Source organism: Lepisosteus oculatus, chromosome 3, assembly GCF_040954835.1.
Source record: "Lepisosteus oculatus isolate fLepOcu1 chromosome 3, fLepOcu1.hap2, whole genome shotgun sequence".
Taxonomy (NCBI): domain Eukaryota; kingdom Metazoa; phylum Chordata; class Actinopteri; order Semionotiformes; family Lepisosteidae; genus Lepisosteus; species Lepisosteus oculatus.
Window position 1 is genome coordinate 21,062,750 of NC_090698.1, and position 13,101 is coordinate 21,075,850.

The window sequence follows — 13,101 nt, forward strand, 5'->3', positions numbered from 1 at the left end:
TTGGATATTTTCTAGTAGAGAGCACAAGATTGCTAATTCTGAAGTATAGTATTTGGGAAATGTCCAAGTCAGAGCTTTAAAAAAAGGTTACACACTCATTACACTCACAGGGTTACCAAGGGTTACAAGAAAGCTTTCAGACTCCTTATAATATTCTTGTCTCGTAAAGGCAGTGTGAGTGTGGAGAGACTAGGTGCTTGCCAAACTCCCCAGCCTTTGGCTAGAGAGATGAGCCAAGCTGCTATAAATATTAGCAAGACGCGTGCTACTACAACCACAAATCCTCTTTTCCTGATTAGTGTTCAGGCACTGATTTAAAAGGGATTAGTTGGAGGCCTTGTTGTCATATCATATGACCATTAAGGGGGCTAGAATTCTGCCCAGGGGACCACAAAGATGAGTTTGGGCAAAGGGTGGAGAGGTCAGGAGTGCTGTCCTTTTTCTCTGACTGCTCTTAGTTGAAGTAGCACAATTGTGGTTGTAACACCTTATGGACATCCACTTCCAGTGTGAAAAAGTAATGAGGAGTTTGTGTTTGCCTGTGTAGGGTGTGGACACCACAGCTGCTTGCTGTCTCTGCTGGTGGTTTTGGTGTCATAACGACTTTGGAAAGCCCTCCTGCATAGTGGGATCAAAACCTCCTTTTTTGACCCTGAGCTTTTCCTTTCTGTAACTTTCTATAACTTATGAATTCAGTTTGCTACTGCCATGATTTGTTATATCATCAATAAAGTTAAGTGAGCCAGCTTCAGAAACCTCTATACATGTCAGTGCCATGACATGACCTCCACCATGCTTCACAAATGATGTGGTGTTTTTTGGAGCATGTAGAATGACCATCTTTCTCTATATTTTAACCTTTCCATCACTGTGGTTAAGGCATATCTTGGTCTCATCTGTCCATAAAATGTTATTCCACTCTCTTGGTTTATCTATGTATTTTTGAGGAAATTCTCACCTGACATTTCTGTTCTTGGTGCTGTAGAGAGAAGTCTATCTTCGGAAGTAGCCCTTGCAATAACTTATACTGCACTCTGGATACTTTGGTTTTGATATTTACACCCTTGTATTCTAGCCTTTCAACATGTAGCTCACAGTTGTTTTAGTTGTTTATTTGACAGTTGAGAGTTTTTGTGTCAGCAATTTCAGATATTTTTCTTCACCGACCTGGTGTTTATTTATAGATAATGATAACTGCAGTTTGTTTCTTCTTAAGTGTATTTCAAGTTGTTGATTTTGGTATGTCCAGTTTCTGTGCTCTTTTTCTGCTTTAGTTCTTGATTTTATTCAGTTTCAAAACTGCTTGCTTTTCTTTAATAGAAAGTTGTTTTAAATAGAAAGTTTTGACTCCCAATGACAGACACTGAACACTGAAGCCGCTGAGGCAAGGTGAAATGATGTCCACAGCTCTTTAAAGTCTTAATGACCCAACAACAAATGCTTGACCAACGAAAGACACCTGTCAACCAGCTGTCTCAATACCGTGGCTCTTTCAACAGAGAGGCTTCACGCTATGAATTTGTTTAACTGGCTCAAGACAGTAGAACGGAATCAAATTCATGAAAAAAATACTTTCAGTTGTGCCCATCAGCCATTTTTCCATTTGAAATGTTTAAAGTTTCTAGTGTAAATCTAGTTAAGCCTTACTGTCCCAATACTTGGAGCGCACTCTGTAAGTTCTCCCTGTTTGTTGCTCAGTTGTCAGCGGTATAGTCTGTATGTCCAAGGTTGCTGTACAGCTGTTTGCAGGCTGCTCTTTACTATGCTGGCTTTTAGTACTTATGTCTGCCTTCATTTACTGCAGTTTCTTCTGCTTTTTACAGAACGTGTGCCTCATGAGTGTCATACATACTAGAAGTTTTGAATTAAACTGTTGGAATTTAATTTCTTATTGTGGCACGTGGCTCTATTCATTCTTAGCCTGGTAATTGTAAGTGGAGTCATTTTCACTTATTCCTCCCTTAAAAGTATTATACAAGCTCTTTCCATTTTTGGAATTAACAAGTATTTGAATACTTATCTAAGCAACCAAATAGTATATATGAAAATGTTTGAGTATTCAATTATGTGGTCTGTCCCCTAAACTGAATTCACTTTAATAAATTTATTTTTGCCATAATTGAATGATATTTGTTATAAAGAGTACAACATTCTCTTTTAGCAAGGAGCATTAGCTACAACAGTTTGACAACTCAGATTTATCTTTTTTGTAAGGTCTTTTTTTTTAATTTGCTGTTTTTGATGATATATGTACTGATGCAGAAAAGAAAGGGAAAACTCAGGCCTAATGGATTTAACCAAATATTTTAAACTTGGATATCCAACAAAATTGCTGACAGTGAAAAAACTAGAAGAAGCAAGAAATGTTTTTATTAAGAAATATGATAGACTCTTCAAATAAAAACCTGTTGAAGTAAGTTTCAGAAATGAGCATTTCAGCCAGCATTGAGCCCTAAAACAATTCAGGCAGTATTGACTCAACCAGCAACATCTTCACACGTGTTGTCTCCCCTCAGATCTATCAAGGGCACAACAGTATTAGTAACAAGAGCACTTTACCACTCTCAGCTATTGTCTTAGATGAGCCATAGATCAGCTGTCTTCATGTTGAACTGCCTTTGAGTATGCATTTCATTTTCATTAATCTGGTGAGATTCAGCAAAATGAGTATTTCGAAGGTTATTTTCACTTGGATGTTCTCCATTGCACTTTAAAATTACTCAAAATCAAGTTCCAGGTGGGAAAAAATACACATTCCTGTTCCCTTTTTAAATGACGTTCTGCTGAATGGACCTATTCATGTAAAACTTTGTTGGGTTCTCATTGTGCATCATTATGCCAGACTTACCTGATTTCTAAACCAAACTAGAAATGGAAAACTGATGGCTAAATTAGTTTGCACTGCACACAGTTAGTTTGCACTGCAGCCTAGGATTTTAAACCACTGAAAGCATCATATACTCGAAGTAAAATGAAGAACAAGGAAACTAGTCTATATTCTTATGATACGCCTCACCACATTGACCCTTTTTTTGAAAGATACAGTAAGTGTTCCTCAGTGGCTATTGTTCACAACAGCAGTTCTAAAGAGTTCCTATCCAGAAGCACTTACATCTTGATTTATACCAGTCTTGATTATTGTAACCTGGTGCATGGTGGTGTATTCAAATGTATTTAAGCTGACACATGTTTAGAACAAGCTGTGTAGAGCTGAACCAAAACTAAAATACACAAGGGTTTTTAATGTTTTGGCTTCCTTGCACTGCCTCTCTCTAGACTTCAGAACACTGGTAACAAATACTCCTGCTCACTTTTAAGGATTTAAACAGTTTGGCTTCTGTTACATATAACATGTTAACCTAGTATTCACCTATACTTCATTTGTGCTGTGTATCTTCTTTGTTGCTAATACTGTGGATGATCATCAAGCCCGTATAAGATCTTGCATGTCAATCAGCACATTCAAATCATTCAAATATATTAAAACTGACCTTTATACTCTATAGGTTTTAATTGTTTAATTAATTAAGGTTTGGTGTGTACTGCTGAAAAAGTGAAGGAATTCCTGTTGAGCTTTTTTTAAAAAGGTACATTGATTCCAGTTCTGTAAAAACTTTATAAAGATCATTAAGGGGTATCAAGCTATTGATTGTAGCTTCCCAGCGTCAAAACTGGTGCAGTGTGCATGATGTGCAGTAGAATAACATTGTTGATTTGAATTAGGTGTTAAAAATAGGAGAAGGCAAGAAGAATGTGGCTAGGGACTACAGTATTTTTTGGTGCTGTATGTGGTCTTGATCATTTGTCAAAGCTCACCTTTTTTAAACGATTTACAGATTCTAGCCTGTTATTCTTAAAGTAAAGTGCACTTTTGACCATAGCAGAAAACATGAACATTTTTATATTTCAGAATTGTCAGTTTTTGAGAAGGTGGGATTAAAAAATAATTCATTTTATGAATTTAATCCTTTATATACCCTGAAACAGTTAAGGCCCAGACACATTGTATATAGCTGGGCATTTACTGAAACAGTCTGAGTAAAAAAAACCTTGCTCAAGGGAACAGCATGACCATCCCACCTGCGTGGATTGTTCACTGTAAATCCACAACCCACTAGGCAGGACACTGCTCCCTCCAGTTCCTCCATTGTGTTTTCTTTCATTTGTACAATTATACTTTGATATTTATCTATTTTTCCTCAGCTTAGTCTCTTAAGATGTTTTGTGTCAGTAAAAGAGTGTCTTCTCGTTGTTGCTTTGTAAGGAAATTGACGTTTATTATAAGCCAGTAATGTGACGTATGTGTGTTTCCATAGATTGTATACAGAGGCACGTTTACAAGCATACAAGAGAAACTAGATTGAGCTCCCAGCCATCTGTTTGAAATGATCAGTATAATATAGTGCTGATGTTTAGGTTTCAGTGAGAAGCTGGCACATTCCTGTGCTTGTCGATACCCACGCGAGGAAACGTGTGGGTATCTGTGTGTGCTGGGTATTTGTACAGTATGTCCCATTGCGGGTTGGGTGACCTGTGATGTGTTTCTCTGTCTGGTAGGTCCTGCCCCTCCCTCCCTTCCCCACCAGCGGCAGGTTGCCATGGAGAATTCATCAGTGGCCTCGGCTTCCTCCGAGGCTGGCAGCACGCGCTCCCAGGAGATCGAGGAGCTGGAGCGTTTCATCGACAGCTACGTGCTGGAGTACCAGGTGCAGGGGCTGCTGACTGACAAGATAGAGGGGGATGGAGACGGGGAGAAGATGCAGTCTAACATTTCCCAGGTCAGTCTTCACTGCGGCTACACTGCCCTGTTCTTTCTTTTCCTAGCCAGAAAGCCTCTTTGTGGCTGGTATATCTGACCAGTCTGATGCAGCATCTCACACAGAATTAACGACAAAGTTGTGAATGGTTAGTATTAGCATTGCATGAGGAATGTTAAGAGCATGCAGTGTTCAGACATACTTGAGTGCAGATTTATTTACCTATTTAGATTTATAGATTTCAAGTGTATGTTATTTGCTAAATGTATCAGGATTTGCTAAATAAACTTTTTGAAATGTAACCTCAGATTCAAGATGAGATAAGATTACCTACCTCAGTTTAGATAGGTTTACCATGTCATCATTTGTAATCACATTCTTGACAAGAACGCTTAAAAGCCATGTAGATATGGTCAGGATCCTTAATATAAAAGATGAATACCAGGTGTTAACTATTGTCGGCTCTCAGACTGGCAGAGGGTATAGCATACTCTGACAGAGAGGTTATTTGGTGATTTGTGCTTTAAGACTTCAATTATGCAAATCTGTACAGATAGTTCTTTAACCTTCAAAAGCCATGTTGATAAAGTTCAAGCTAAAGTTGCTTGTTTTCTTTAATCTAAGCAAATCTTGGAGTTTTGATTGCAGCAATGGCAATGGCCTGTAAAGCAGTTCGTGAAAAAATGTATGTCTTATACCACTCTGCCATTATAATTATCACTGGCGACCCCTATGGCACTCCTGATTTCAGTCTGTATTCTTTGATTAAATGGTCTTCTCTGCATACTACTAGCCTTTAGTTGGGAAATACCTTCTTGTTATCATAATGTACTTTAGTTCTCTGTGCCATGTTACATTTATGATGTAGTTCACAGCTAAAACTTAATAACTTTGTGTCTATTTTTCTTTTCCGTTCAGCATGGAATAAATCTTTATTTGTAAATGTATGATGTAGTAATTATATCAAATTGAACCTCTTCAGTTTCTTATATGGTTAAATAAAAGATGCTGCAGCATTATAATGCAGCAATGTATTATTAGATATTCTAATCATTAATATATTATAATTGTTGTATATACAGTATAGACTGTGCCCCTTATACATGTGCAGATATGACATTGGGAGGAACAGAATCATAAACACATTTCTTACAATGCATGTGGTCATGTTTTTTTGTCATAATACCCTGGAGCTAGCAGGGACATCTGAAGAAGGGCATCTCTTAAAGCACAGCCTCTCACAATATCATAACACCATCAGTGTAGTACATTAACGTTACATAATTAATAACTAGTGATTAAAATTTATTGTGTGTTTCAGTATTGTTCTCCAACCATCTCCAACTATTTTTACTCCTTTTTCATGGCTATCATGATAAATAAGCAGCTCATTTCAAACAAAAATGGCAAAAGTGGCTAATGTGGAACACATGCAGAAAGAAGAGCAGATTAAAGGCCGTTCCTCTCAGTTATGTAGATATGCTGACTGTCTCTGTGTAAAAAAAGCAGTGTAAACCTTTAGTGAAGTAGTAAAGAATGGGCTCAGCCTTTGTAAGACGAGCTGGATTTGAGACTTGAAAGTGAAAATGGCAAATCATCTGCTCTACTGCTGCCATATTCTACCTGTCTGGACAGCTGAACCTAGTACCCTGTTACTTCATGTTTGGAAAGCTGCTTAGGGGATTTATAACGTAATTCCAAATTTGGACGTACTTGCTCTGTTTGGTCACCTTGATTAGCTAATCTTGTAAAGCAGAAGGGGAAAGTCCTACATCGTCCTTGTCTATTGTCTTAACTCTTCCCTCTGCCTCTCAAGAAAATATTTTATTTTTGAGAGGTTCACTTTTTACTGTTAATATTCGAATAAGAATTCCAAATGTCTGGTGTTACAGCACTTTACTGAAGGGGATGGCTGTTGAGAAAAGGGGAACACTGGACACCTGTGGATTTCTGTCTTCATTGATGCTCTCTTCTCTAGTTGCACACTAAATAGCAAGGTTTAATAATAATAAATGCTATTCTATTTTATAAGTAAAGTACAAATGTTGTGTGAATCAGACCAATTTATGGACCAATTTAGCCACTGAAGGATATAGTATATTTTGAAAGCCTGTTATGCCTATTAAAAAGCCAGGTAGGGTTCTGTTTTCTCACTTTATGCGTTATCTACTTATAGTATAAGACCATTCTTTTTACCAAGTCCAGTCAGCCTTTATCACACCCTGGGCTCTGAACAAAAATCTCTAGGCCTCAGTATCCAGCTTGCTTTCTGACCAGAAGCTTTTCTATGATATAGTACATGTCTTTTAAGACCCCTAATCATTAAATTCCTTACTTGTTGGGAAACTGTATATTTTAAGTGTATTTTTGTTTGCTCAGAAACTTGTTTTCCTGCTTAGCTAAACCTTTCTAGGTATAAAAAAGGTCAGATTTTACCACAATAAGCCAATTGTCACCCACTATGTTGAATGTTATGAATGAGGTTCCCTGTGTCACAAGGGTATTTTCTCTCCTCCTGCATCAGAGTTTCAGCATAAAGCTCATTGGCTCACGCAGAAAAAAACTTCAGTATACTGTAAATCTGAACTATTATGCTTCAGTGATGTACAGATACCTTTTTGTTCCATCTGGTCAGTTGTGGTGGATGTCACATTGGTATTTACTTGCTTGGTATTCTGCTGTTGTGAGTTGTGAGATGGCATTTAAAATGCCTAGTGAGCAGAAGGTAGCAAAATCCATTCAAGAGTACATGACACTGGAATTGGGATTGCCTGAGGTTTTTCTCCATTTCATTTTACAGAGTGAAAACAAATGCACTTTTTGGAATATCCTTTTGAAACACAGCTTCGAAGATGTCAGATATTTGTGAACCAGCAAAGAGTTGTTGACTCATCTGTTCTCAGCTTTAAAAGGCTCAGGGTAATGTTGGATATAGATTTAGTGTTTTGGACAGGGGGATCAGTTATACAGAATACATGGCCTTCTTACCTCCATTTCAAAAGCAAGTAGACTGTGAACACTTGAAATCCACTGTTTTTAGTGAGGAATGCATGAAACTAACTAGTTAGTGAATGACAGGGGACCCCAATCTCCTTCATGGGAAACTGTTAAACTGGTCCAGTTAAACCTGTAATGACCTGACTGCGGTCACTGTGAGCTCAGCTGTCCGAAAAGCTAGACATAGCTTGACATACAGTACATAAGTCACGGCCCCCTCCTGTCTTGGAGTCCTTGCACTTACTTTCTATCAGGTTTTGTCGACTTCACAAATCCTCATGCTCACCTATTAGGTTCTTCATGGCTTGGCACCTCAATACCTGTTTGACTATCACCCTACTCCCCACATTTTAACCTTCATTCATCTAATTCTGGTTTTCTCTGGTCTGTCCTCCAATCCTGTCTATGCTCTCTGGGAGACAGGGCCTTCTCTTACTATGCCCCAGTGCTCTGGAATTCTATCCCTAAGGACAGTAACCTTCCCTGTGCACCTTTAAATCCACCCTCTAAACCTTCTTCCTTAAATGGGCTTTTACTTAATCACTTCTTTGTCTTGCATCTTCTTCCACATTCTGAGCCCTTGTTTTTAATTGTGCAGTTGTTTTTAATTGTTATTTTGTTGCCTCTTCTTAGTTGTATGTCTTGCTAAATTTGAAAGTAAAGGTTTTCTTAGTAAAAATTGAGAAGTAACTCGTAAAAGGAGCTACAGTATGTCAAATACAGATCATCATCCTTCATCTGTGGTGCAGGTGAACAATATCTACATTTCTTTCTCTTTCTTTTTCTGATCCAGTGGACTGAAGACTGCAGTGATAGGATTGATGGAAGCTGGTCCTCATCAAGGGGAAGGGGCTCTTCCAAACCAAACAACCAGGTAAAATTCACAGCGTGTCTCCAGAAAGCAGCAGTAGCATGCCTCTGTGCCTGACACCTGAGGGCACAAGAGACAGGAGTTTCTAGACACATGCTATACTGAAGTGTGATCATGCTTAGTTAAATATTGCTTGGCACGTAAAAACCAGAGTGGTCAAGCTGCAAAAGCCACATAAAAAAACTGCTATCACAGTTTATGATTTATTAACATAATGCAAACACATGTTCTCATTCCGTTCATGTGCCAAGCATGACAAATTATTTTGTTTATTATTTGAGTCAATGTGGTTGTGGCAGTTGCAGTTATGCCTTTAAATAATAGTTTTGGTTGTGGTTTACTTGGGTTAATTGTAGGCTTCTAATTTTTTCCTAAATAATGTATAACTGATGGATCAAAACAAAGCTGTGGCTGTCGGTAAAATCACAGATTTCAATTCATTTTGAGCAGCTTTCATCTGAGAATATTTTATACAATAAATCGATATATGATATCAAAACGCACAGCACAGATGAGATATTGTGCAAGGTTACCGAGCAAAAACATAATTACTGCAGTGCACAGTGTACTCAGGTCATCAACAGTAAACATTCTGCTCTTTAATGTTGGTGGTGCCATAGGGAGACAAACTTTCTATTAATCATGCCACTTAAAACAATATTGCATTTCAAGAGCAGTTAATTATACACATAAGGTTTATGTCAATGTGTGAGACTGAACACAAGTAAATTAATATGTGAGAGCGCTATTTGCAGGTTTGAAAGTATATGAGAAAGCAAATGTGTTTCTGTGCTCATATGCACACAAGAAAAAGATATGGATGCGATAGGGAGAGATTTTGTGTCAGCGAAAGGCACTGAACTGTCCTCCCCATGGTCTCCTGGCTCTTAATCAAAGTGGGCTAAGAGTGCCCCTGCTTTAACTGCTTGCTCATGGTGTCCTGGCACAGACTGCTTGTCTCTCTAATACTTCTGAGCCGATGACCAGCAGTTGTCCTGGTTGCTTGTTTGTGTTTGGTTTGTGGTCTGTTGTGTGGAGAGTGTGTGTGGTAGGCACGCAGCATGCGATGAATTGTCTACATTCCTTGTTTCTACAAATTTTTTGCAGAATATTGTTTTCTACAGTAGTAGCAAAGGCCTTGGCTAGATTCATAGAAAAACAGTGTTAGGCTTTAGAGAGACACTTGTCCATTTCTGTTGATAACAGGCCATGAAATTGTTCTTGCAGCCTTTTCTTAAATGTTTTTTCGATGTGTGCGCTAAGCAGTATTTGCCTTATTGTGGATAACGTTTCTTCCCCGTCTTTTTTGCTTTAGGAGCATTTTGCAAAGACTTAAAAGATGGCAGCAAATGGTCCTTTTCTTAGAACATACTGTATTGTTTCAACATAAATTCAGTCATTTGATGATTTCTAGATTCAAAGGTTTGCTGTTTAAGAACAGTATTTTCCAGTTTACTGTGTATTCTTATTTTATGACATTTGCCAGCAGAAAAACAATAGATATAATTACTTTGAGATATTTACGGAATATGGATGCTAATTCTGCATTGTCTTCTCCTTAGGACTGATCTAAAAGAGGATAAGTGAAGTTTTTACCTCAAACTAAAGGTGATCAACTAGAGATCATAAATACAAGTCTGTTGTCTCATATGTAGGAACCCCAGTGAAAGGGGAATAATGTCAAAAATACTCAGCTTGCTTTTCACGATACCCTGATAGTCATTTACAACTTGAATTTTATTAACAAATTTTAAGTTAAGCCTCTCTGCAATTTCTTGCTCACAGTAAAATAAGTCTTTTTTTCATTTTTACTGTCAACGCAGCATCTAAGCCAGATGGTATACATTATTATAAAACTTAATTTTATGTACAGTAGTTTTGAAATTGTTTGAAAAATGGATTTTATGCAAACACAATTCGACACTTGTATGAGCTGCCTCTTTTGTGCTGTAGTTCTTTTGTATGTTACACATTAGTGATTTGTAGAACATTTACTTCTGCTGGTTTTCACCTAAACCATTAAGCCCTTTACAGTTAAAGTACTGTAAAAGCATCAGACATAAGTCTGTGGCTCTTTTCTGTCTGATGTGGTTTCCACAAGTTGTGCTATCTGTGTGCCAGTAACTTACCATCTAAAGGAGGAAACCAAGTGTGGCGTCTCGCTTGCCATATCCAAAGATCAAAATTACCTGCACTGATACACACCATGTGGACAGTTTTCCCTTGGGTGAACCTCCTTTAGAACAAAACCTGCAGATAGAAGGGAGTCTTTTCTCTACCCTTTGGCTATTTTCCATCCCTTCTTCTTCCCCGCTGGGAAAAGGGTAGAGAGCACAGTTCAGACTGAGTGGCTTGTTTGTGTAGTAGGTGAGGCTGCGCATGTGTGTGCTCTTTGTTCGAGGCAGATTGATGCTGCTTCACTTTCGTTTTCCCGTGCAGCTCTGCTCTCTCAGGCTGACAGACCAAAATCCAAGGCTTGTGCTGTTCTGCACTTAATAGTTAAGGACTCGACCTGAGCGTTGTGATCTACCCTCTTGAGCAGTAGCTTGGTTGGTTTGCAGGATTGGGAAGCGGGTGAATCCTCTTTATTAGTGCAGTATTATTTACCATGGCACGGTTACACCTTCATCAGGTAAGCTACTTCACCCGGCGCTATCAGCATATTTCATAGGACTGATTTTATTCAGGCACCAGTTCTCTGGTTCTGTCTATATATAAAGATGTGTGTCGATGTAATTTTGCTTTTCACAGCTGGGATTACAGAAACAATTTATGGTCTCTTTCCAGAACTTGCTAGTCTGTTTTTGTACTGATTTGAGTTCATATTTTTGCAGTTTCTTGCAGTCTTATAGAAATAGGGATGAACCTAATTTCTTTTAAAAAAATCTCAGAAGTATCACAGCACAGATTAACTCTTTATAGTAGCATCACCAAATCAAGATGTTTATTTCATCAGCATTTGTGTGTAAACAGTATTCAGTGTGAATTGTAGTAGCAGGTGAACTAAACAAATGCAAAACACAGTTTTAGGATAAGCAAGACCTGCTCACTAAGGCAACTGGGCAGGGCTTTTTTGTGTAATCTTGAATCTTCATGGGTATTTCAGTGGTTTGTAAGGGTGACATGGGCTCCTTTTAAAGTTTAGGGTAATTATCCTAGTAAAGTATGTCATGATTCACATTCACAAAATGAATTATGTAATGCAAGCATAAATTTAATTCAATAATTTGCAGTGTAAAACTTGAGAGGGAATTGTCAAACCTTCAGAATCAAATTATAAAGATCTGCTTATGTTTCTTAAAATGTCCCTAGTGTTCACATTATCATCAGACGTAATACAAACTGACATTTTAGAGCTTTTCCACTTCATCATTAAAGAGCTGTTAACATGACTAAATCATTAAATCAAGAAAAGGAAAATCTTTGTGTATAGTACTGATAAAGTTGTCACCGGCTGTAATACTTCCCTGTAATTAAAAAGAAGTAGAGAACATTCTATTTCTATCATGAAGTAAAGTTGATATGCTCAATTTACTGTATATAACTGGTACTTTCAAAAGAGCATTAAAAATAGTATTCAGCATTTACTTTTTTCATGCAACACCCCTTTAACTTTGCTTTTTGCTGATTTCTTCCCAGTTAAAAAACATTTTAATTATTTGGCAAACTTTCTCATTTAACATCACAGGTACTGTTGTAGTACTATAGTCTTTCAAGCAGAGTTTACAGGTGATGCTGATCATTATAGCTGGAGCCCATATAAGTAACTCATATTTCTATCCTGCTGTTATCGTTTGATATGTATCCATCCCTCCGTTTGCAAAGGAAGTTTGTTCCTCAGAACTGTTCATAATTTGATAGTTCTTAAATCAAATTCCCATTGTTTCACATGTAAAAGCTTACAACACATTCCTGAGATCTAGAAAATTACATAGTATCACTTGTTATATTAAGAGTATTGTGTTGTGAAAATAAGATTTCACTTGGTACAGACAAATAAAATGCGAGAAATCTTTCAACTGATAAACAACAGTATGGCTTAGTCCAAAGGAATGCAAATACCTTTCCACTGTCTTTTTCAATCCTATCACTTCACATATTTCAGCAAGTGGAAATTCTTTCCTTTCTTTGCTTTTGCATAACCTGAAGCACTGGTAACACGTTATGTCAACGTACTGTAGTTAAAAATATGCCCTGCGATGGACTCCTGTCCCACCTTGCAACTATTGCATGCTAAGATAGGCTCCAGCTCCCCTGAATTGGATGGAATAGTTAGAAGGTGGATGGATGTTAAAAATAAGTAGTATGTTCAACTAATGACTAAAACTGACGGAACTAAAAATGACTAAACGTTAAGTACAGTAACTGAGATCAAAAGGGAATTGGCTGTAAAAAAACCTGTAAATTGAGCATTCAGATAACGGGGTGGATGTTTATAGTTACACGTTTAGTTTTGCCCTTTGTTGAATAAACCGT

General features: G+C 37.7%; 1 protein-coding gene across 2 annotated transcripts in view; it reads left to right on the forward strand.

Annotated features, from left to right (window-relative positions):
* ctif (CBP80/20-dependent translation initiation factor) overlaps window positions 1-13,101 on the forward strand; it is a 139,844-nt gene that overhangs the window by 22,310 nt on the left and 104,433 nt on the right. For both annotated transcript variants that reach the window (XM_015340089.2, XM_015340094.2), the window contains exons 2-3: window positions 4,558-4,778; window positions 8,548-8,628. In XM_015340089.2, the coding sequence (XP_015195575.1) occupies window positions 4,599-4,778; window positions 8,548-8,628 (261 nt within the window). In that variant the 5' untranslated portion in view covers window positions 4,558-4,598. The remainder of the gene's footprint in view (window positions 1-4,557; window positions 4,779-8,547; window positions 8,629-13,101) is intronic.